The sequence below is a fragment of the Cucumis melo genome, chromosome 1 (assembly GCF_025177605.1).
Source record: "Cucumis melo cultivar AY chromosome 1, USDA_Cmelo_AY_1.0, whole genome shotgun sequence".
NCBI classification, from domain to species: domain Eukaryota; kingdom Viridiplantae; phylum Streptophyta; class Magnoliopsida; order Cucurbitales; family Cucurbitaceae; genus Cucumis; species Cucumis melo.
Window position 1 is genome coordinate 37,173,618 of NC_066857.1, and position 26,188 is coordinate 37,199,805.

Consider the following 26,188-nt stretch of genomic DNA (forward strand, 5'->3'; position numbering starts at 1 on the left):
CAAGTAAAATAAAATTTGAGTTATGCACTTCTAAACTTCATAAAATCTAGATTTATAAATATACCAATATTAATTAAAAATAACTAATAATTTAAGGTTATTATAATGAAAATAGGTGTATGAAAATAAGAACATACGTCTAATAGTAATCGCTCTTTTTATAGGTAGATCTATTTTAAAGAGATGGTTCTAAAACTTCGACTAGTACACAAAAAAGGTTATAAGATTAAATTATATATTACTATGTTCCTCGTTTTATTAAAGATTAAAAAAATATTACTAAAAACATACAATATTGGAATTGGTGATTTATTTAACAGAATTAGGACTTGTTTTATTGTTATTATTACTATTATTATTTTAATTTCTATTTTCTTATTCTTACCGAATATAAAAATGACGAAAAAATTATTTATTTGTCGTCTTGTTTATATCGATTTCTATTGGAAATGTTTGAAGCATCTTAAAGATGTACCGAACTTTGTGCATCCCATGGTCTTGGTGTTAAAATAGGGTCATTTTGGAAAAAAAAAAAGTTGTATGAATTTCAAAACTATTTGCAAAAATAGTGTAAAATTGTAACATTAAAGTAGTTCATCCTTTTTGATAGCATCAATAACACTCATAAAATCTTCTTAGGAAGACATTTAATTCATGTTTATATTTTATAATTAAAACTTTAAATTTATGTTTGATTGATTTAAATGCCTTTTAAGTTTATAAAATTGTTAAATCCTGAATTTTGTAAAACATAAATACATTTAATAATTAACATAAACTTATAAAATTAATTAAGCATTTTATTGTTTATTTAAATGTCAAAGATGGCTTCAATGTTCTACCTTTAAAAGAGAAAAAATTATTTAAGTTTAAAAATGGACTTACAAAAATGAAAACAAGGTTCGAAGTAAATATAAAAAAAAGAGATGAAATGAAAATAAAAGGAGAAAGTTTTTGTATATATATTAATTTATTGAGTTGCAATAAAATAATAAAAATGAATGTTTCTGTCTTCACTGTCCTTAAAAAGATTAATAAAAAATTTCTGTTTCAGTCTTTTTGAAGGACGGATCCCAATAAAATACCAAATTTATTCTAATTTTCCAAATAGTTTTCATACAGCTTTTTTTTTTTTTTTTTTGCAATTTTTTTGCAATTTTTTTTAAAATGACCCTATTTTAACAATAACCATCTCACACAAAAAAATATTAAAATACTTAAAGAATTTGCCGTGGGGAAATTATGACTGGACAATTTGTCCAATCAGGTGGGACGGTATTCTTTTTTTAATTCCAAAGTTTTATTACACGAAAAAGAGGGGGGAATAATAGGGTACCTTGGAGGTTCCACTAGCATTGAGGCATCCTTTCCATCAGCCGATAAGAGACACATATACTGTTGTATACTTCCCATTGTTATTAGCAATAAATTCAATGTAATATATAGTACTATAGTTAAATCTCTGTCCTAAAATTTAGCCTCAAACTTTTGGATTAATTAATATTCATTTTTATTTATTAGGTTTTTCACAAATTTCAAACCAGATGTGAAGGAAGATGAACCGTCCACCTATTAGCTTAAGGCTTCTAATCGATAAGTGATTTGAGAGTTTTCAGGTGCTCATGTATAATTCTACTAATTTTACGGAATAACTTTTCAGTGTCAAAAAAACTTGTAACTGTGTCAAATTCTAGAGATAGCCACTATAATTGAACTCATTCCTCCACCCGTTTATTATTAAACTCACCATGTTTTATTATATACAAACCAATTAGTTGTAATCTTATTTTAAGAATGTATGAAAAACTTGTCTAGATTCTCTTACTCCGTATTTTATATTTCTCAAATGTGAGAAATTTTGTGTTGGCATTAGGTACCACAAGTCTAGCAACTTTCAGGATTAAACCTTGGCCTACACGTCTGTATATTATAAAGGATTATGCCATGGTGATATTACAAAGTCAAATCTACACTCTGATATTTTGGTAGCTATGTCTAATAGGCAAATGAGTTCTTAAAAGTACAATCAAAATTTTTATTCGTTTCTTAACTTCAATCTTGTATTTGGTATGATCTTGACCTTCCAATTTTGCGTTGAAGTACAATAATTTATAAAAATGTCTTATTAGTCAAATACTTGTTAGATAATTTTTAAATGTTTGACAAATTTAAGGCTTATTATGGATATGCAACCATAGATAGTCAAACCAATACAAAGTTACATAATGTATTAGACTCCGTTAGTTAACTATTTAGTTTTTTGTTTTTGAAATTCAAGCTTTTAAACACTGAACCTATTAATCGTTTTTCTTTTCTTTTTTATTTTTATCTACTTGTTGAGTGTGCCTTCAAAAACGAAAACAAACACAGTTTTCAGAAACCAAAAACAAAATAATTATCTAACAAGGACTTAACATTTGGTCGAAGGAACGAAAAGTATATAAATATAATTTTCATCCTAATGATAAATCTGATAGAAATAAGAGTAATGTGTATAAAAGCTAAAAGTTCACATGAACAAAATTGTCGAACCTACTTCAGCATTCCAAAGACCCCTTAAGAACATTCAAAACAACAAGTTATAGTCCTTTTCATTTAGGTTAATTTTCATCAGCATTCCAAAGTCCCCTTTATCATTTCTTTATCATAGTTTTAGTGAATATGAAATCATAGTATTTACCTCATGAGCAGATCATAATAGTACTAAGTTAATGCAACTAATTAATCTGGATCACCACATGCAAGAGTATAAAAAGCAAAAGAGATGCAATAGTTACCGATTGATTACCAAAACCATTCGTTGCATTAGCAGCAGAAGGCATCCTCTTCATGCTTCCCTTTCTTTTCTAGGCATGTATTCTAGTATCAACATAATGCAGAGGAAAATCGCTGTCGTAAAAAGCAACGATAGTTAAGTAACGGTAGATCAAACTCCTTAAATAGGGCACAATGAGTTAAAAATTGGTAAGCTATAAAATTATTTAAAGAAAAAAAATTCAAGGAAGCGTAAAGGTCTAAAACTACATACACATAATGCATCCATCAGATAACAAACTTGATGCCTGAGCATTGAATCATTTAATAACCATTTGGTATTTGGTTTTTAGATTTTTTAAAATGGTTCTTTTTTCTTACAATTTCTTTGCTAAAGCATCTTTTCCTACAGAATTGGCTTCTAAGTCAAATTTCTAAATGCGAAAACTAGTTTTGAAAAACTATTTTCTTCGTTTTCAAAAGGTAGCATGATTGGTTTTGAAAATGTTACTAAAATGTATACAACGAGACATACAAATCGATACTGAAGTATCTATAATCTTAAATTTTAAAAATCAACAATGAAAAACTGAAATGATAGTCATATGGACCTAAGTGTGATCAGTTTTCAGATCAAGAGATGAGACTCACTTAATGAAATTTGTAGCAACCAACTGCAGGGGCACCGTATAAATTAAGAGATGAGACCTTCCAAATCCAGACTAAACGCATAAGAGTGATGTTTGATTTACTCATTACCTTTCTCTATAGCAATGAGTTAGATGTTAATTCAGTCTTCAGTGTCATAGAAATAAATAATTTGTTTATCTTCTATATATATGTATATTAGCATACTTGACATGTGAGCTCATTAATTTTAAGTTACGCGTTTAGTAATCTAACATATACAATCTTCTAAGATCATTCCTCAAACTACGTATTTACAGATAACAAGCTAAGTTACATGCAGAATTAAAACAATTATTGTCGATATCATCAACTCCATTACCGTTGATGAACCTACTAAATCGTGGCAGGCTTGCTGCGACAACCTTTTTATAACCACATCACTTTGAGAGCTCATCATATCATGATTGATATTACGACTCGTGAATAAGGTAGTACTTCAAAGAAATAGTTGAAGACTGAAATAGAAATTTCCGACACAAGAACATACTAACAATCAAATTCGGTTGATACTAGAGATATTACTTCATATAGATCAAAATTACTCCATATATTCGGTTGATACTTAACATTACTCCATATATATACACATGACACAGGAGATAATTTATTTTAAGCTATCGCGTTTAGTAATCTTACACATACAATCTTCGAATTTCATAAAAGCATATTTACGGATCACATACTAAGTTACATGCAGAATTAAAACACAGATCACAGAAACTAGAAACGATTTTGTGAAGTGATTATTATCGATATCATCGACTCCATTATTACTGTTGATGATACCTACTAAATCGCGGCAACTTGCTGCCACAACCTACTAGATCCACATCACTTTGAGAGTTCATCATATCAAGATTGCTATGATGATTCGAGAATAAGTAGAACATCAAGGAAATAGATGAAGATTGAAATAGAATTTTCCGATTCGCGAACATATTAACAATCAAATTCTGTTGATCCTCAATATTACTCCATATGGATCAAGATATGGCATCGCATTCAAATTTGACGAAGAAATAAATGCATAAGCAAACAATCGATGTTTCCTACGTCAAATTCAGCCAAACTCGAAGACTAAACATTAACGACAACAGAAAATGGCCTTGGAATTCCAGATTCCCGCAGAAGCCAAACAGTAATCAGATCGCGAAGTGGAAACGACAAAAAAATAATAGAAGTAACTGATGAATCATACCGTCATTAGTGCTGAACTTGAAAACGGAGCTAGCGCTCCATTACTCGAAGTCACCGTTCTCACCGGCTTCAGAATAAAACACAGCATCATTCCGATCGAGTCGCCGTTCAACGTCTTCTTGTTCCTTCTATAAGCATGCGATGCGAACGATCGACTGTGATATAGTGGCGGAATTCACGATCCGCACTAAAACTAAAATACGACCCGCGCTTTTCGCTTTTGGACCGATATTTATAGCAGCGAGTTACACGTTTACGCATTAAACAAAAATTCCAAAAATATCATTTTAACCCCTGTAGTTTAAGTTTTTTTCCACTTTCACCCCTATACCTTTTAATAAATCTTGAAGTTAGCAATTGTAATTTATTTGTTACTGATTTTTTCATAGTGTTGTTTTTTACTTTACTATTATTATTATCGTCTAAGAAAGTCGTTTTAAGTTTTAATTGAATTACTTATTAGTAAATTTAAGATTTATTAATAGTGGATGGACAAAATTAGATAATTAAGAGTAACTAATCAAAATGCAATAAAATTTTAAGTATATAATCTAGAGTAGTAATTTTTTTTTACTACCAAACTTATGATTGTGAAAGGATATATTGGGCCGAACTTTAGGCCCAATGTTAGAAAAAAATGGGTCATCCAATGGGTTTGTAGATCAGAGACTTGGTCAAACCCCGAATTTTGTTAAAACCCTGTCCCCCGCGAAAAGCAGCTTCGCGAGCTCTACAACAATGGCGGCTTCTAAAGCCACCAACAAAGCTTCAAACTCCATGGACGACATCGAAGCTCTCAAAGGCGAAATTGCTTCTTTTGCTTCTTCACTCGGCCTCGCTTCTTCAACCCCATCTTCAGGGTTCAACGATGTCGATTTTCGTAAACAAGGGCCTATCAAGCCTATCAAACACCAAAAAAAGTCGAAACGAACTCCAGAGCAAGAACCCACCAAAATCCCGAACCCAAAAGCTGTCACTCCCAAATCTAAGGAACAGCCGAAGCCTAAGCCCCCTGTTCTTTCTCTCGATGATGACAAGGATAAGCCTCGAAGTTTTGACAAATTTAAGAACCTGCCGAAGCTTCCTTTAGTTAAAGCCAGTGTTTTGGGTTCGTGGTATGTTGATGCTGCGGAACTGGAAGCGAAAGTTATGGGAAATGAGAAGAAGACTGAAATGAACAAAAACATGGAGGAGTGGAAGAAACTAGTGCAGAAAAAGAGGGAGCTTGGGGAGAGATTAATGGCGCAATACGCATTGGATTATGAAGCTTCAAGGGGGAAGAGTGGAGATATCAGGATGTTGGTCACCACTCAAAGGTCGGGTACTGCTGCTGATAAAGTTTCGGCATTTTCAGTCATGGTGGGGGACAATCCAGTTGCCAGTTTGAGGTCACTTGATGCGTTGTTAGGTAAGTTCTAAAGTATTTTTTTCACTTAAAAAAACTATGGCGTAATCTTTTTAGTTGGGTTGCGGACAAATCTGTATGCTTGTTTCTTTGTATTGTGGATATTTCATTCTCATTATGGAGAAGAATTTGAATTGCTTGTTTTGGAAGTTTGATACTTGTAGCTTGGAATTAACTAATATTTGTTTATTCTTTAAGCGCATGTTTGAGGTTTTAGAGGTCACTGGATTTTATTGTTCAAGTTCTAAACCCTAAACCCTAAGCCCATTCAGATACAAAATGTTGGTTTGTCTAAAAAAGCCAATGTTAGTTAAGTTAATGGGGTGATTTGGTAGTTACATTATAGCCTAAAGTTAATGGGGTGATTTGGTAGTTACATTATAGCCTAGGATTTGCATCGTGTTTTGTTCTGAAATAGTATTTTTGGTTTTTAAAGGGATGGTCACATCAAAAGTGGGGAAGCGCCATGCATTGACGGGTTTTGAAGCGTTAATGGAACTGTTTATCTCAAGGTGGCATCTCTAACTCTGGTCTCTATTGTGCAGTAGAGTAGATACGTTTAGTTTTATGGATTTGCTTATCATAAACTTACCTCTTACATCCTTGTGTCAGTTTGTTGCCTGATCGGAAATTGAAGAATTTACTACAACGGCCATTAAATCAACTTCCTGATACAAAAGATGGCAATTCTCTGTTACTATTTTGGTTTTGGGAGGAATGCCTGAAGCAAAGGTACTTTGCACTTGTATTTTTTGAGCAGAATGCCACTTGATGATATATTTTACTCTTTATGCAAGTGGGGGACTAAGTCTGATACGTTAGGATCAAATTTGATTTCAAAAACAGATTTCTTGCATTACCTTGATAAGGTTGTTTTTGAGAACTCCTTTGGAGATGCTTTCCAAAACCATCTCACCGTAGTTACACTACTTGATAGCTTTTGCAATTTGGAGTTGCTTTTTGTAATCTCTTTTGTTTGAAACTTTAAAGTTTCCTATCTGATGTTAAATTTTCAAGGTATGAGCGATTTGTTATTGCTCTTGAGGAAGCATCAAGAGATGATCTACCAGCGCTGAAAAGTAAGGCCCTGAAGGTTGTCTTTCTAACTCTCACTCATTGCACACCATTTATTCCCACCTTTTTTGCTCTTCTTTGGTTTATTCTTATTATTAGATTTTTTAGCATCAAGTGTTTCAATCGTGGAAACAATAATGGACCTTTATGTTCTAATTAACTTTTAGAATAGTTTATCCTAAGACTAAATCAGAAAGTGCTTAAATTTCACTGTTGTTCCAGACCATTTATGTGCTACTTAAGAGTAAATCTGAACAAGAGCGCAGGCTACTGTCAGCACTAGTTAACAAAGTGAGTTGAACATTCTTTTTCTTTTATCTTATTTCGTTTTTAATATTTATATATTGGTAGTTATGGTTTTTATTGCTTATACCTTTTTGAAATCGTCTTCCAGTTGGGTGATCCTGAAAACAAGACTGCCTCCAGTGCTGATTATCATTTATCAAACCTATTGTCTGAACATCCAAACATGAAGGTATGGTGTTAGACATAGACATTGCTGGTACCTCTTCTGTCCATTATCCACCATCCATAAAATCAATGCTCCATTTGGGGTAGTTTTTACAAGTTATTGAACCTGGCTGATCTCCATGCTTTTGTATAGGCTGTCGTAATTGACGAGGTGGATTCTTTCCTTTTCCGGCCTCATTTGGGATTACGAGCAAAGTATCATGCTGTATGCCTCTCTTACTCACCACTCTTTTGTGTTTAGAAATTCTTTATGGAAGAGCTCAGACTCCTTTCCTGTGGTTTTATATGCCGACCTTTTTATATGAGATTGTGCAGCAAGTTAACTATTATCTCTGGTGATTTTGGGAACCTTCTACTAGGCACACAGTATTGATGTTTAATAATTTTCTTGTAGGTGAATTTTTTGAGCCAAATGCGCCTCAGCCAGAAAGGAGATGGACCGCAGGTGGCAAAACGTTTGATAGATGTGTACTTTGCATTGTTCAAGGTAATGTGTAATTCGCTTTTATTACTAAATAGTTTTTATTTCTGTTGTTTAGTATAATTGTACCTATCTATGCCTCTATCATAAATATTTAGGTAAATTGAATTTTAGTGAACTTTTATCAGGTTCCTATTACGATATTGAAAGTTGAGTGATATATAGAAGTCCTTGACATTTGTGGAACTATAGAAATGATATGATGCTATGACCACATATTGGATTACTGTTGGCTAATTTCGCTGATTTGATTAGTTGATCTTAACAAGTCATCTCAAATATGATTTGTTTGCAATAATTGCAGGTTTTGGTTGCTTCTGAAGATCAAAAGAAGCAAAACAGTGGTGAAGAAGACAAGAAAAAAGCTTCAAGGTCTTCAAAAGACATAAAAGCAAAAGATCTTTCAGAATCACATGTTGAAATGGATTCTAGGATTTTGTCTGCTCTTCTAGCTGTTAGTATTCTGTTTATTTTTGTAGAGCTTTAAATTCTTAATTGTAAATAGAAAGAAAAATTCAAGCATTTTCTTTAGTCAAATTTAAGTGTTTTTTTCCTGATCCTATGTATGGGTGTTTCATTTATATCCGAGCTTTCTGTGTGACTTTGTGTAATAGGGAGTAAATAGAGCCTTCCCCTATGTCTTGAGCAAGGAAGCTGATGACATCATTGAGGTTCAATCACCGATGCTTTTTCAGCTAGTAAGCTCAATGGCATATGCTAATTTTATTTTAGGAGTTTCGAGGTTACGTTGTCGAAGTGCTCAAGTTTCATTAAATGTCTACTTTTTCAGGTTCACTCCAAGAATTTCAACGTGGCAGTTCAAGGATTTATGCTTCTCGATAAAGTATCGTCCAAGAATCAAGTTGTCAGTGATCGCTTCTACCGTGCGCTGTACTCAAAATTATTACTTCCAGTTGCCATGAACTCTTCAAAGGCAAGTCAAACTCACTAATCTGTTCTTTAGAGACGTCGAGCACTCCGATACAAACTTTAGATGCTCTAATCTTTGTTAAGGGCATCCTGATTTTGAAGGAAAATATTGTTTATTGAACTATTTGCAGGCAGAAATGTTCATTGGACTTCTTCTGAGAGCTATGAAGAGTGATGTGAACTTGAAGCGTGTAGCTGCTTATGCAAAGCGCATCTTGCAGGCAATTATCACAGTCTTCCTCCCAATGTGATTTTACCTTTTTGTTCTTAGGAGTTTACATTTTTTGCGCAATTGCTATATCTGAAATCTTTGATGTACAGGTTGCTCTTCAACAACCACCTCAATATGCCTGTGGATGTCTATTTCTTCTTTCTGAAGTTCTTAAAGCAAGGCCTTCCTTATGGTAATGCTGGCTTGTACGATTTAATGATGATTTTATGTTTGATTTGGAAGTAGTAACTATATTTACTCATTTCAGTTAAGTCTAAAAGAGCCTTGGTTTACAGGAATATGGTTCTCCAGAGTGAGTCGATTGATGATGAACTTGAACATTTTGAAGATGTAGTAGAAGAAGAAAATATGAACAAAACAAGCACTGAACTCAGAGAACATAAAGATGATGTCGAGCGTGGTGGTTCCAGTGATGGTGCTTCATCGGGCGATGATGACTCTCCTGATGAAGATGACGACTCTCCAGTTTCTCATTCTGAAGACGAAAGTTCAGATGATGATGGGGAGTTGCTCATGAGATATGATTCAAAAGATACTGATGAACCTGCCATAAAAAAATCTGTTGAAAACGAGCAGCAATCTCTAACACCTTGTAAGGGGCTGTCACTTCCTGGAGGGTACAATCCGCGGCACAGGGAGCCATCTTACTGGTAATTCCCTTTCTCAAACTTTTTTAGGAATTTTCAACCCTCACATAAAATTCTAAATCAATGTGGTAAAATCTTATTTACAAGCGTTTGATAGCTGATCCATCCAGTTACATATATTAGTTTAACATGACTGAAGAAAGCCACAAGCCACTACAGCTTTCGATCGTTTACACTTGTTTTTTTCTTTTTCTCTTTCTATGTCAATTTTCACTCATTAATTCTTATTGAACCACCAGTAACGCAGATCGTGCAAGCTGGTGGGAGCTTGTAGTACTAGCTTCTCATGTGCATCCATCAGTTGCTACCATGGCTCAAACTCTTCTTTCCGGTGCTAATATTGTCTACAACGGGAACCCACTTAATGACTTGTCACTTACAGCTTTCTTGGACAAGTTTATGGAGAAGAAACCAAAAGCAAGTACATGGCACGGTGGTTCCCAAATAGAACCAGCCAAGAAGGTACTTAATTGGATTTGTTATTCTATGATATTTTTTATGTGACGTTTTCATGTTTTTTTGTGCTTTTGAGTGTCTGCATGCATAAAATGTTATTGGATTTAGGTGTCTGACTTGTGTTCTGTTTCCCTCAGCTTGACATGAACAATCATTTAATTGGACCAGAAATATTGTCCTTGGCTGAAGAAGATGTGCCCCCAGAAGATCTTGTGTTCCATAAGTTCTACACATTTAAAATGAACTCCTCAAAGAAACCAAAGAAGAAAAAGAAGAAAGGAGCAGATGATGAGGCTGCTGAAGATTTGTTCGGTGGAGCTGTTGAGGGTGATGACAATGATGACCCCGCCGAAGATCTGTCAGACATTGACATGGTTGGTGGGGATGAGAGTGATAACGAAGAGATTGAGAATTTGTTGGATTCTGCTAATCCGTCGGGCGAAGCAGATGGAGACTACGACTATGACGACTTAGATCGAGTAGCCAATGAAGATGATGAAGACTTGGTTGGTAATACAAGTGATGAGGAGATGGATATTCATTCCGACATTGCAGATGGAGAAGATTTGGGTTCTAGCAGTGATGAAATGCTAAGTGGCAGTGATAACGACAACTTGGGACAGGATTCAGACGATGAACCTAAGAAGAAGAGGAAAGCAAAAGCATCACCTTTTGCAAGCCTCGAAGATTACGAGCACATAATAAACAAGGACGATGATCATAAAAAGAAGCCTACTAAAGGGGAAACAAAGTCAAAATCGAAATCGAATTCGAAGGCCAGGAAGAGGAAGAGAGACTCTCGCAAGTAGGTAATTCCCTTCCTATCCTTAATCAGACCCCCTCCCATTGAAAAACAATCAATGCCTATACCAAACCTGCATAAGAAAATTTATGATTAGAACTGTCATCTTGGGTTTGGTTGGTAAACAAGAAATTAATAGAAATTATCATTCTTTACATTCATTCTGTGGCTTGATCATCGACACAAGAACCAACAGACACCGCCATGTGGGGGTGTCAGCTTTCGACATCAGGTTTGCTAAAACAAATTCTCATTCAGAATTATATTGTCTTTCTGTGATTCCTATATTAAAATCTTTAATCCACTTTGTCTTGGAATTTTTGTGCACATCCTAAAGAATACATTACACAGAGACACCATATCTTCAACATGGTGAAGTTTTTGTTTGTTTCTATCAGATTCATGAATCCCATAGATTACTGATTGATTGATCTTCAAGATTCTGAGCTGCAGTCTCTGATTATATGGGTTCAAATATTCAGGCAAAGATAAAATTATGCCTTCTGATATATGATTGATTAGTGCAATGATTGAACCAAAACGATCCAATCTATTATATTGGGTCCGAGCTGTAAAGTTTCTTCACCAAACACAGAATAAGGATGAGAAGGCTTTAGTTAAGGTAGCTACCAAAAGAAAACAAAAGAAAAGCTTAAAAGGAAAGTAAGGGAGGGGTGGCATTGTTTTGTGCTGATGAGTTTATAGGTGGCAGAACTATCAAGATTGTATATTGGTTAACAAGTTGTCACAAATTACTCTTTAGATCTCATTCAGGTTCTCTTGTTTTGTCCTTTTTTCTGTCTTCTCGATTTGGACCACCCAAAGCCATTGGTTTTTGGTGTGAAAAACTTTTCTCCAACTACTGACAACTTCTCTATGATTAGCTATGGTGGAGAGAATTCAAGTTCTTTCTTTAAAACTGACTGAGCTGAAAATCTTATCAATATGTCAGTGATTTATTACCCTGCAATTAATAACATTCACGAATTGTGTAGAGTTAGTGACTGTTAAATGTTGAAGGAAAGGAGCCTATACTACCGTAGCAGTAGTATTTTTCTAGGTGTAAGATTTGGATACTAACAAGTTTGAATGTGATATCGACATTCGTCTTAAGAAAAGAAATTGATGAGCTACTAAACCCAAACTATATATTGCAAAATCAAAGGACCAATCGAACATTCTAAAGTGACAAAGATTTCAAAACAATTGAACTTAGCCTAGAACGGATGACACCCATGTGAAATACGATGCGAAACGTAAGAAGGTAATGAAAATTCAATCGAGTTGATTTGATTCTTTGCTGTAAAATTGACAAAGTGGGTTGACTGCTAACTACTAATAATTGGGAGAAAGATCCCATAATCATTAAAGTTGAAAGAGAGACTGATGTGTTACTGAGACAAGACAAGAAAAAAGACATGGATATGAAAGATGTTTGGTTGGAAAAATGAAAAGCTGAGAAGGCAGATAACAAAAACATAGAGTTGCAAACAAAAAAGAAAAAGGTAATTAAATGAAAGGTAATCAAGCTTTTTTTTCTTTCTTTCTTTCTTTTTTTTTTCCTTTTTTGAATCAAAGACGAATTTTTGAAGCTGGATGGCATTGGCAGATTACCAACCAACAAGCTTTCTTTCTTTCTTTTTTCTTTCTTTTTTTCTTTTAATTTTAATTTTTGTTTTTGTTTGTAATTAAAATTCCTTCTTTTTCTAATTTCTCTTTTGCACGATTCCTTTTTCTGACACTATTGATATGCTTAAATATTTGTTCATATTGACATAATAATCCTTTTATTTTTAATGCCCTTTCAAAACGACAACTAGCTCTTCACTGGCATTTTCCACACCTATCCCTTTTTCTTTTCCCAACTCATTTTCTCTCTCTAAACAAAATACTTTTTATTCTTATCTATTTGTTCCCATTATCATCTTATTTGATATTTTGTTTAAATTTAGTCCCTTAATTTCAATAAATTTCTCCTTAACACCCCCTGTTTTTGTGAAATTTATCAATGCATTAAAATTTATAAAGTGAAAAAAAAAAAAAAGCAAGATCACAACGAGTAAAAGTAATATGATAGTCGTTCATTAGTTAAAGTTTTTGTGTTCAATTAGTAATTTATTTTAGTATCACTTCTATAATGTAATTTTTTTTTCTTAATATTTAATATTCATTTCTACTTATTGAGTATTATAAATGATGATACAATTTACAATAAAACATTAACTTAAATATGGATTTGTAATTTATCGCTTACAATAATAAGAACAATTTAATATTCATTATTTGGTAACAACATCCAACAATGATGTATTTGGAACTATTCGATCAAATTTTAGAGACTAATTTAAGTTTTGAATTATATCCCATTAAATAGGTAAATATAAGCCTAACCCAACAGATCAAAATATTATTCACCTTCTTAAAGGTTAATCTCAAAATTATAAATTGACCTTGTATACATGTATTAAAATACACATGAACACTCCATAGTTCCACCATATTTTCTTAATTTATACCTTTGTTGAATAAAGAAAAAAGATATAAATTAAAAATAACGAGTCCCCATAATATTAATAACCAAATTGATTCTTCCAAAATAAAAAATAACCAAATTGATTTGTCAATATAATAGAAAGAAATTTTAAAAAATTGGAAATTGATTAATGAAAGTGCACGCGTCAAAACTGGTACGTATTTGTGAATGATTATGTACTAATTATAAGTTTAATACAAAAATTAATAAATTACACAATGGAATGTTTTAATTAAATTACAAAACAATTTCATTTTTTTATTATTATTATTATTTTATTTTCTTAATATTTTGGCGTTTTGTATTACCAAACCTCATATCCAAAATTGAAATAAAAAATAAAGAAAACAACCAAAATTTTTATTTATTTATCAATGTACCTGTGGGCCATGTACGTATAATTCTTCTTCTTTTATTTCTCTTCTTCCATTTTCCTTTGTTTTATATAACGAAGCTTCCCTTTATCTTTCCCTCACCTTCTTCTAATTCTCTCTCAATTTTCTTCCCCTCTCTCTCTCTCTACAATTTTCAGCCATGGTCAAAGCCGGGACTCTCACCAAGCTCAAGTCGGCCATTAAGAGATGGCCCTCGATCACCAAGCTCGGTCGGAGCTCAAGCTCTGTATCGGTTGCCGCCGTGAGCGATGGTGGGAATGTTGGTGATAACACCAACTCCAAGGAGCTTCGGACAGTCTATGTTGGTAAGTCACGGCGACCATATTTTGTCAGCTTAGATGTTGTAACGCATCCTCTATTTCAAGAGTTGGTTGATAAGTCATCATCGTTTGACGAGGATGGGGAGTTGGTGGTTTCTTGTGAGGTTGTTATGTTTGAGCATTTGTTGTGGATGTTGGAGAATGCGGCGACGCAGTTGGGGTCGACGGAGGAACTTGTCGAATTCTACACTTGTTGACTTGCAAAGAATTCAACAAATGAACGACGACGACCGCAACGACGGCAAACGAACATGCATAATACAAAGTCTAATAATTTAATTAAGCTAAGGTGTAAAGATGTTGGTAGCTAATGTTTGTTGAGAGAAGTTGGTCGTTGATGGGAATGTGTAATTTTTTTTTTTTTCATTTTGTGTTAATTAATTAATCATGATTAATTAAACAATATAATTAAAGATTATTCCTACCTATATATATATATATATATATAATCACATCATTCAATTTTAATTCTTAGTTTTTGTTGTCATTGAAATTTGTTCCAATCGAATAAATAAATTAACTCACTCTTAACCGAATTGGACTTTTTGTGAAGAATTTAAAAACGAATAAATATTTATTCAATTTTGTTTCAATTTGATTGACGGCTGTACTTTGCATATGAATAATCAAAAGCTTTTCAATTTTTAATTTTGATGGTTATAGATTTAAATTTTAATTTACAAATATGGAAATTTTAAATATAGTACACACAAATATGTGTCTTCAAAAAATTTTATTTCAAACGAGTTTAATTTTAGAAAAATATTTAAATCCATCTCAATGTCACCTATTTTTGCTGTGAAAGTCTATCAATAACTGGTGTATATCATTGATAGACCACGTTGCAAATATTGATTTTTAAGTGATAAACATAAGATCTTGCTATATTTGCAATTTTTAAAAAAATGTTGCTAAATACTTAGTCGTTATTCCTAAAATTGTTATCCGTTATATGATTATCATTTTTTTAGAATACTTTAATATCTTTTAACGTAAGTGGAGAGAAGGAATATACAAATGCAGGTGATATACACAGAATGCAGCCAAATATTATCCTATCCTATTTTCGAGTTTTCAAATTCTCTTACAAGAACGAGTCGACTCGTGGTCATTTTGTATTAATTAATAATTTCATTTACACATATTAGAAAGTGATTTAAAACGTTGTTTTTTTTTTCTAAAGAAAATGTTACAAAAACTAGACTAAATTTTTATGGAAAAAAATTCCAATGGGTGCTTTTTCAGATTTCCTTTTTACTTTGTTAGGTTTTTATAATTACTTCTTTTCAAATTCTTCATTTTTACAAAGACATTGATCATTGCTAGGGTTATATTTGGTAGTCAACTCTCCATATAGTCATTGTTGTTTTCTTTAAGAATAAAATGTTAATTGGGTTAAAATATGTTTTAAAATATTGGAGTCAAATGTTAGAAAAATTCCTTTTATGTCACTATCTCCTAAGTTCTCCATCAATCAAGTTAGAGATTCTTTCTCTTATTAAAATTAAAATGGATGCAATCAATAACTTTTTCATTCTAATCTTATATTTACATTTACGTTATTTACGATTTTAACTTATAGATTATTTAAATTCTTTTACTACACTTTAACTAATTTAATATTTTATGTCTCATAATAAATTACCTTTTTATTCGACATATATCGCATTGTTAGTGAATCACATGTTTGTGGGGATCCTTTATTGTTTACGATTTTATCGTCGGTTTCTTAATATTTATCCTTCTCTAGGCTTAAAAACTTGGCGTAATTACTTTACGATGTACGACCGTCGGTTTATATACATAAAATTGTGTTTTTCTTATAGTTTTTTGAAGTTTGGATTAGGGTCATGTTACCCCTCCAACCTCTCAAAAGTCCTGTTTGGTATATGAGTTTGGCAAATGTGGGGTTCATGTACAACCAAAGTACACTGCCCTAACAACCTTTTTCTTATATATATATACACCCTTCCAAAATAATGATTTTAATGGCTATGCAAGAGAAAATGAAGACATTATAATGAGTGGTTTTTTTTTTAAATAATAACAACAATTAATAGCCTTAATTAACTAAAGAAGTCAACATTAATTTTTAAAAAAGAATACAAAGAAGTAGAAGGTATGAAAGAAAGCTGTCAAAAGGTGTGGACAAATAGTTAGGCAGAACTTGAAATTAATTTCCATCCTAATTAGAAAGAAAGAAAAAAAAAATCAAAGGTGAATATAATGAAAAATTAGAAAGATAATTGTGTGTGTGTGTGTGTGTATATATATATATACAACTCATGTTTGAGCTTTGAAAATGATATATTAATTTATAATTATAAAAGTGATTAGGGGAGCCTAGCTATTTGATTGTATTGTATTAAGCAATGCATGCTTTGAGAATTTAATTGCTATACTTAATTACTTTGTTTTCTTTTTAATTATGTACATTAATTACTTTTCAAGTTTGCTTTCATATTAAGAAGGTGATGATTTTTGAATAGTCCCTTGAAAGTATGTGGACAAAGACTGTTGGAAAAGATGGGGAAAGAAGAAAAAGGAAAAAGGAAAAAATGGTTAATGACAGATCATAATCTCTTTTTCTTATTATAACTTAGACAAATTCATAGTATCAAATAAAAGTGTTAGCCTAATTAGGAAAATTACTTTAAATCATAAATTCATCTATTGATTAATATTTTGATTTATTTTACTATATTTAAAAATTTAAATAAAAATCTATGCGTCTATGATAAAATAAAAATTTATCGGTAAAAATTGAACCCTTTTATTTCTTCCGTATATGAAACAAATTATTCAATATTTTTAATTAATTTTCATACATTACCAAGTGTTTTTAACAAAACAACATATCATGATTATTAGTGCTCAACTATATTTACTTTTGACAAATTTTCATAAGAGTTTTTGGATAAAATAACTTTTAATGATATCATACACAATAATCAAAGGAAGAGCATATGAATTCAAGTAATACAAAAGCTTAATTTACAAGATTTGTTACCATTATGGGAAAAAACTTTGATACTAATATGAAATTAAAGACATAAAAACTATGTTAAGATATGGATTTAAACTAATTTTCTAATAACATTATGAGAAAATTACAATTAAGCAAGCAACTAATCATACAAAGATGACATTGATTAGTGCTGCAATTTTTATTGTCTTAATAAAATTTCATTCAAATTGTTTTTCTGGAAGAATCGTAATAGATAATGAAGAAAAAAAAAACTAATTACAAAATATAACAAAAAAATTAAAGAAAATTTACATCATATGACAACAAAATTTAGGAAAAAAACAATACATAGCACATTTTTTTGCATATTGTAAGTATGACAAGTAATTAGATAAATTAGATGGATATCGAAGAGTTATCAAATAGCTATCAGGGTTATCCGCTTTTAAATTTACTACTTTTGCAATTTAGAAAACGTACTGACATATATATATATATATATATATATATATATATATATATATATATATATATATATATATATATATATATATATATATATATATATATATATATATATATATATATATATATATATATATATTTTGCAAACACTTCAAAATTAAATAGATTATAAAGAATTTGATGAATTTTCTTATATTTTGATAATAAATTCAATAGATTTTTTTAAAGTCGTTTTTTTAAGAAAATTTAAAATAATGAAACTTTAGGGAAAATATGTGTTTTTCTAAAATAATTTGTATTTTTAGAGAGACATACGATGGACAATTTCAACATGATTGGACCCTTTTTTCTTTATTATTATTATTTTAGCGTATAATGCTTATTGAAATTTTGAAATAAACTAGTGAGTTTGAAGAGAAACTTGCCTTTGAAATCAATTAATAGTAAGTTTTTACAAAATTATACAAAAAAAAAATCGATTAAATTACATTTGTGATTCAAACTTTATTTCCATTGATCTACCAATAAAATTTCATTATAACTACGGTTCGATAAAGATGGCATCGATATATTGATATAGTTTAATGAGTTGACCCAATAAATAAAACTTAAGGAGGTTGAAAAAGGAATAGGAATTTTGATAAAGGGTTGTAAGCAATACACATTTAGAGCCGCAATTAAAGTAAGAGAATCTATATGACCCTTTGAATAAACACATGCTTTGGCTTGACTTGGTTTCTTTAATTTAACCCCAAAAATGGAAAACAAAATAATAATAATAATAATTATTATTATTATTATTATTATTATGAATTTGTGATGTAGTAATCGTCTGCTACGCTGACACATAACACTTTAAATTTAATTATTAAAAAAATTGGAAAAAAATAAAAATAATAAATTAAATTATTTTTGTGATATATCAAATCTGATTTCTGAACGTAAGAAATGTGGAATTGGGAATCAGCAGCGGAATGGGCCTTTAAACCGTGTGCTATTAGCTATTACCACACCCTTTTTGCCCATTGGAGGGATCATTTCTCCCAATTGATTTCAATTTCTATCAACAAATTTGTCTACATGTGTTTGGACACTACATTATTAAAATATGTATAGTCGTATTAGTATATATAAGATTTTATTCTATTATTGAAAATATTGTTTTATCGTTAATAAATTAACGACAAAAATTGTTAAACATTTGATTATTATTCTTAAAATTGTCGTTCATAAATACTCTATTAAATAATAGTATCTTAAGAACAATGTACTTTAATATTCATTATGATAGCCTATATCTAAAATGCAGACTATTATAATATAGATAGAAAATAGTAAATACTTTTATATATATATATATATAAAGGAAAAAAAGATTGTGAGTGAGAAATAGTACACATTGTAACTAAAAAAATTGGAATAGTATTATTTTAGTTAACTGTAATTGGAGCTGCAAATATACATTGGTTATACTAGCTCGTTCTACTCACTTGAAGTTTGGGGCTTAAATACGTTCTAGGCTAAATTGAATGTTTGGTCTAAACTGGAGCTGAGTTTTTAGAATTTAATTAGTACATATGGTTTGATAATAAATCTCTATAATAAACCTTGTTTAAGAGGATTTTAGTAAACCATGGAGACTATTTACGAGGTCTTACCAAACCAGAAAAAGTAAATTCTAATTCTTAAGTTTAAAAATCATAGTGATTAAATTATAAATTTCTTCAAATATCGGGATTAGAAGTTTTTATTTAACCTATTTTCTTAAATTTTAAAAACGTGACACCCAAATTGATATTCGGTAGATCTTTAAAAGTTTAAGATGTATGGATCACTTGAGTGAATAACGTTTGATAATAAATGATATGACATTTACTCAAATATTCCTACTCATTTACTGCACTACTACTAAAGAAAATATTTTTCGACTAAAACTTTGAACTTATAAAACATTTTAGACGTCATGTCAAAGTACGGAAACTTACTAGACTCATTTCTAGGTATAGAGATTTCTTAGACAGAGGCTTGAGGTCGAGCGTTCCTTTTGCTTCTATGTCGATTATACATTCGATTCAAAATCACCGGCGTTCTTAGGATATTCGTCTAAAGCCACCTATATAGAACCCGTGGGTTCTTATTGTGGGCTAAGGGATCTAATCTCATTAAAATTCGCCCACACATTTGCATATGACATTGGTGGCCCATCACAATGAGTACTTCCAAAACCAATCTAAAAGCTTGTTTGATAATATTCAATTTGGATCACATTATATTTCTTTGTTATTTTACCAATTTTCTATTTTTCGAAATAACATGTAAATTATAATGTGTTTAACAAGAATGAGTTTATATTTTGATCAACCTTTCTTTTAAAAAAACATTCTTGAATGTTTAACGAGTAATCTTTTCTTTCCATAATTTGCATGATTCTTCGAACTATCAAAACTACACTCAAAAGTCATTTACCTCACTTTCACTATATTATTGTGGCTACCATCGCTTTCTACCCTCTACCAACTCCAATAATAATACCAAACGACCAACTCTTATGATCATTGTTTTAAATTATTAGTTCATACTACCTTATAGTCGTTCTTTATCAGTAATTCCATATTAAAAAAATCAGTTTTAGTATATAATAAACCAAACAAATATGTACCTATGATTTTTTCTTTTAAATAATTTTTTTTATAGAAAATGTAACAACTTTTTTTTCAAATCAATCCAAATACAAGGCCATAAATTACAAATGATGTCTATAACTATGCAAAGTCCATTTTGGTTTACCAATTTTTTTTTCATCCTAAATTTAAATACAGCAGTCGTACTCAACTAATAAATTGGCTCATTTTAATAACATGAACTCATTATCATGTAAGTAAACCTAAAAATAAATAATCAACTACTAATTATGTTAAATGCAATACGGTTGGACTATAAAAATTTTAAACTTTAGAGAGATTAGGTTAAATTTTACGAAAATTACAAAACCACACTCGAATTAGAAGAATGATTACCATTACATCATTGGATGGTCTCATTTGAGGTTGAGGGTTATATTTTTTCCGCAATTTACCCACAAATTTTTTCAAACATCAAAACAATCAAACTAAAAGAAAACAAAAGATCAAATAAGAAAGAAAAGATATAAATATAATTAAATTCTGCTAGACTTGTGGTTGGTTTTCAAAGGATGATTTAAGAAGAGTAAGTGAAAGAGTATAATAAATGCAGGCAAGGAATTCAGTGTGAAAATGACTAGAGAGAATGAAAGCCAAGCAATGTTGCAGTGATAAGATCCAGTACAATTTTGTTACTAAACACGAGACAGCGACCAATGGTTCAAAATATATCTTCATAACTCTACATATAACTCGAGTTCAACTCGAGATATTTTTATCAACTATGTAAACTTACGTCGCTCAACTAAACTATTCTTAAGTTGATAGAAACTATACTCTACGTATTTACTAAACTATATAGATCGAGAGATATCAAAACTTTAATTACCCAACTGATATTTTGATAAGTAAACCTAAACTTTTGTTTATATTAAACTTTATATTAACTAATAGAGATACGTTACAAATATAACAAAATATCGTAATATTTCTAATCGTATAGATTTTGGTGGGTATACTTTGTAAAATATTTTAGGGAGAAATAACAAAATTATTTGAGAGCAACCACACAATGATTTTTGTTGCAAGTGAGTCAGTGTCAAGGACACAAGGAAACAACTTGTTCTGGCCATATGTCTATTCATAAACTTCATTCTTATGATTTTGTTATTTATTAATTTTTTATTATTATTATTTCTATTTTTCTCTTTTTTTTTTTTTTTTTTTTTTTTTTGACAAGGGATTTTTTTTTTCATAATAACTAAGGTGTAGAATTGAAAATATAAATTTGAGGTCAATTGTGCATATTTTTTTTTCTTGTTAAGCTATGATCGTTTTGAAGTTAAAAAAGAAGCTTAAATTGCATGAGCAACGTAAATAAAATTATAAATATAATACTTCGTCCAATTTTAAAACTTTAAGCTATGAATGGAGAATCTAGATTTCGTTTAATTTTGAAACAATACGATAAAGAAAATAAAGAAATAGATTCTTCTATTGGTCAATGTCATTTTAAAACTTTCTATTTTAAGGAATCAAGCATTTTAAAGAAGTGATGATCACGAATATATGATATGATATGAAAAATCTTTAACTTCATTCGAGAATCATTTTGTCTTTATTTAATTTTATAGTATTTGAAATAGGTCAAACATCGTAATATTACATGTAAAGAAATTAAGTCTAGAATAAAGATGGACACATACTCAAATAAATTCAAGGTTAACTAATCATTGAGCTCGTCAGATTTAATCCAAATTTCTTTAGGATTTAGAAAAAAATTTAAAGCTAATCAAAAGAGGATTAATACATTTGAGAGGTAACTTGAGTGATTTTAATGCATAGACTTGAACACAAATTCAAAACCTCCATGTACCACATGCTCTGATAACATCTTAAATCACTGGTTCACCCAAAAACTTAAGCTGTTAAAGAAAGTAAATTTAATTGTATATCAATAAGCTTTCCCATTCTATAATTATTCATTTCTAATTTTGAAATTATGCCAATTTTTTATCCATATGACAAAGCTCAAGTCCATAAGATATTGGAAAGAGTATAGGAGAGCGAGTTTTTGAAAACAGAAATGCAAGTACCTCGAAGTTTGGGTCGACCAATTGAACTAGTGAATTATACCAATAAAAAATAAATGAGTCAAGAACGTACTAGCACTTAAAAACCTCAAGTGCCAAAAACGTCCGTGGCACCACTACCGGATTAGTTACTCATCGTACTAACTTAATTACCAAGGTGCACTTTGATTCAAGAATACACCAATAGAAGAGTCTCTTAGACATCTATGTATCGAGATAAGATTAAAGAGAAGTAGGGCAAAGATCAAACCATCAACCACCGAAAGAAGAACACAAACAAACGAGAACCAAACACCAACATTGAACAGTTGATAACTAAAAACAAAAACAGATATTTAGAAAGTAGAAGAACAAATAAACTTAAGTGTAGTGTGTGTGTGTGTGTGTGTGACTGTGTGTGGTGCAGTAAAAGAGAGTAGAAAAGTAAGGGCACGTGAGTTGTAGGACATTGGAACGTGAAAATGGAAGGAATTCACGTGGGCTTATGAAAATCAGGCCATTCCAAATGGACCACTTTTGGTTCTGTTTTGACCGTAACTTCTCTTCTTGGTGGGCCTTTTTCTTCTTTAAACCTTCACTTTGGGCCTTTAGATCTCTCAAAAAATATCCAAACATTTCTCTTTTTAACGAAAAATAAATGTCTCTCTTATTTATGAAAATTGTCAATATATATTCCATTTTCTTCTTTTAAGATATTATTTTTGTCTTGCTTTTGTTATTATCTTCACCACATAACTATTGCTTCCTTTTTCTTGATAGAGAAATTAAAAACATGATTTCTTCTTTTTTTCCTTCCAATTAAATTTTCAACCAAGTCCCATCACCAATTAACAACACAAAATTTGTTTTTCTTTTAAACAAAAATTATATTAATTTTCTTTTGATTGTGCTAAAACATTTATTTGTGCATAAAATCTATTTTCTCTCTTTCTAATAATGTTTTTGAATAACTTTTAAGATTAAATTTTTCATGTTAAATTAATAATTTTATATGTATTTAGTATAAGTTTAGTGTGTGATTTATCATCGAAGATAAAAATATATTTTTTTTAAATCGTAAAAATCACGCCCAAAGTATGGTGGTAGTCGTAATTTATCCTAAAATTTTCGGTTGTAAGAATTGAGTTTTTGTATATCGATAACTGTAAAAATTTGATTACCAAATTTATATAATTGTATAAGTTGTAACGATCGAACAAATTTGAATATTTGATTTTTACATTTATTATAAGTTTGAAGCTCCAATTTTAATATTTAGATAAGTTTGATGGCTCAATTTTTACAATTAAAAAATTATCACACCTAGTAGGTAATAATTTGATGAATATATTTCGTAGCTTACAATGATTTAGTCTCTATTTTAAATTTAATGAAAAATATTATACATATAAAACAACAAACTAATGGAGTTTTTTCAATAATAATAAAAAAATACAATCTATTTATACTTTGTGTCAAAAAAAAAAACTCGTTACAATATTTTACTATAAAATGTAAATAATCTATTAATTTTATCATTTTTTACGATTTTCCTAAATTTAATATAAGTTAATATTTTATGACTATAAATTACTAAAAAAATTGACACTTAATCTCTTGTGCGATTTTATTATTGGAAATAAATTATAATAAACTTCAATGTATAAAGCTAAATCATTAGTTTCATAAAGGTTTAGACAAATTATATTATAATATAGTTTAAATAAATTTAGTTAGAAGCAATCGACATGTCGTTCGTTTCCCGAAAAGGTAAAGTTGGTTGTGGCCCTTCACATTCCTATTGGGACATCCAACTTCGACATATTTATTGATTTATTGGAAATTTCGACATAAATTTTTTTAGCTCTTTGTTAGTAACGTTTAAAAGATTTAGGGGTAGCCGAGTATTTTGAAGAGAAACAAAAAAGGGTCACTACAAGCCTTTTAACTATAATATAATATCGTAATTATCTTTTCCTGGGATTCTTCGACGTGATTTGCAAGTTTAAACAAATATATGTTATTGGTTATTGAAAGTTTGATTCTACTATGTATTGTGAGATAGAAAAGAAAAGAGAAAGTGGCTAAATCTCAACATAATCAACATCCATTGTTGATAGGTAAACGTCAAAGAATAACTCGACAATGAACAAAGCTTACAAATGGATAACTTTTTCAAACATAAAGAAATTACCGTGGAATATTATGGGTCATTTGAACCACCAACATCAATTAGTTAGTAAGTAATTATTTGAATTTCTAAAAATGTAACAAATTTTGTTAATATGAGATAAATCGTAAATTACTTGAATTTAAGCTTTACGTTTTTTTTAATATATAAATTTTGAAATGTACATAAATTACGTAAATATTTGGAATAGAATTTTAAAATAGATATTGTATAATTTAATTATCGATAAAAACAAACTGATTATGCCATAATTCAAGTTGATTCAAATGAATTCGAATTCAAATACCACGTCAAAGTTTATGGCATAGCATTTTCTTTTTGTATAGTATATAACAAAATTTATCAAACTAACGGTAGTTTATTTAAAAAAATTTGTTATATTTTGTAAATATTTTTTTTTTTTTTTTTTTGTGTTATCTCTGACAATTTCCCCTCTTTTCTATTTGAAATTATTAATGGATACATTAGTATTTATTTGATAAAATACATCAATACACATAACCTTACAATACAATGGTCAATGCGAGTTTATATGACTTTTTTTTTTCTCTTCTCAAGTATATTTTTTTTACTAATTAAAAATACTTAAATTAGTCTACACCACACATTAATAACTAAGATTTCATAAAACCAGAATGTTAAATATAAAAATCCAACCACATCTATCACAAACTTCTAACACACATCATAACAATATATGTAAATTATAATATTATATATATATACACATATACATACATACATACATACAGATATACATATACATATGCTATTCGCAGGGACGTATTTATTAAGGAGCCAACAGGGGCACGTACCCCTCATCACATTATCGATTTTTGTATTTTAATATTAATTTTGATGCGTCAAATCATAGTCGTGTTTATTATATAGTGCCCCCAATTTATAAAATTTCTTGAACTGCCACTGGTTATTTAGAGTTGGTTAGGTCAATTCGAATTAAAAAAAATATAACATGAACCCAATCCACTTAAAATAACATAAAAAAATTTAACCCAAAAAATTAAAACAAACCCAACCTAACTCTTATAATTATAATTTAGGACGAGTAATTCAAGTCATTTGAAGTGTCATGTTATTTGAATACCTATTGCTCCAACTCCTAATTGTTACACAAAAAAAGAATGTGACTTTTCAAATATAATAAAAATCACAAAATATTTACCCAAATGGTTAAACATAATAAAATATTTACCCAAACGGTTAAATATAATAAAATATTTACTCAACTTTTTCATTTGTTGACCATTTTCTTAAAAAAAAACACCCTAGATTTTTTATTGAAAAAAAAAACAAAAATATAATAAGAGAAAAGCTCTTAGGGTAAAGTGGCAAGTTGATTAACCCAAAGTTGAAACCCGAAGGCAAATTGCAAAGCGGGCCCACAAGGCCCAAGGGGGGGGGGGGGGAGCTTCGTTACATTATCCATCACATTCACAACTGGGTCTGATGAATGCCTTAAATTA

General features: G+C 30.2%; 2 protein-coding genes and 1 long non-coding RNA gene across 3 annotated transcripts; 2 read left to right on the top strand and 1 right to left on the bottom strand.

The window, feature by feature from the left end:
* Positions 1 to 2,565: 2,565 nt before the first annotated feature.
* On the bottom strand, positions 2,566 to 4,845 carry LOC103500658 (uncharacterized). The gene is made up of 2 exons (XR_540126.3): positions 4,643 to 4,845; positions 2,566 to 2,889 (listed from the first exon to the last, which is right to left on the bottom strand). It is a non-coding gene; the product is annotated as an uncharacterized LOC103500658 (long non-coding RNA).
* A 498-nt stretch (positions 4,846 to 5,343) lies between these two features.
* On the top strand, positions 5,344 to 11,466 carry LOC103500660 (protein SLOW WALKER 2). The gene is made up of 16 exons (XM_051091535.1): positions 5,344 to 6,049; positions 6,483 to 6,558; positions 6,659 to 6,778; positions 7,064 to 7,139; positions 7,343 to 7,411; positions 7,515 to 7,595; positions 7,725 to 7,796; positions 7,986 to 8,078; positions 8,377 to 8,526; positions 8,687 to 8,770; positions 8,863 to 9,010; positions 9,138 to 9,223; positions 9,324 to 9,406; positions 9,510 to 9,884; positions 10,121 to 10,343; positions 10,475 to 11,466. The coding sequence occupies exons 1-16, from the start codon at positions 5,380 to 5,382 to the stop codon at positions 11,144 to 11,146; spliced, it is 3,078 nt and encodes a 1,025-aa protein (XP_050947492.1). The 5' UTR covers positions 5,344 to 5,379; the 3' UTR covers positions 11,147 to 11,466.
* A 2,654-nt stretch (positions 11,467 to 14,120) lies between these two features.
* LOC103500661 (auxin-responsive protein SAUR78) lies at positions 14,121 to 14,805 on the top strand. Its single transcript, XM_008464038.3, has one exon. The coding sequence runs from the start codon at positions 14,207 to 14,209 to the stop codon at positions 14,582 to 14,584; it is 378 nt and encodes a 125-aa protein (XP_008462260.1). The 5' UTR covers positions 14,121 to 14,206; the 3' UTR covers positions 14,585 to 14,805.
* The last annotated feature ends 11,383 nt before the right edge of the window (positions 14,806 to 26,188 follow it).

Bases quoted from the DNA above. Each gene is read 5' to 3' on its own strand.
- LOC103500660 (XM_051091535.1), top strand. From the start codon at position 5,380: ATGGCGGCTTCTAAAGCCACCAACAAAGCTTCAAACTCCATGGACGAC. The intron at 7,797-7,985 runs GTATGCCTCTCT...ATTTTCTTGTAG, and splicing joins TACGAGCAAAGTATCATGCT to GTGAATTTTTTGAGCCAAAT. The intron at 9,011-9,137 runs GTCAAACTCACT...ATTTGCAGGCAG, and splicing joins CATGAACTCTTCAAAGGCAA to AAATGTTCATTGGACTTCTT.
- LOC103500661 (XM_008464038.3), top strand. From the start codon at position 14,207: ATGGTCAAAGCCGGGACTCTCACCAAGCTCAAGTCGGCCATTAAGAGA.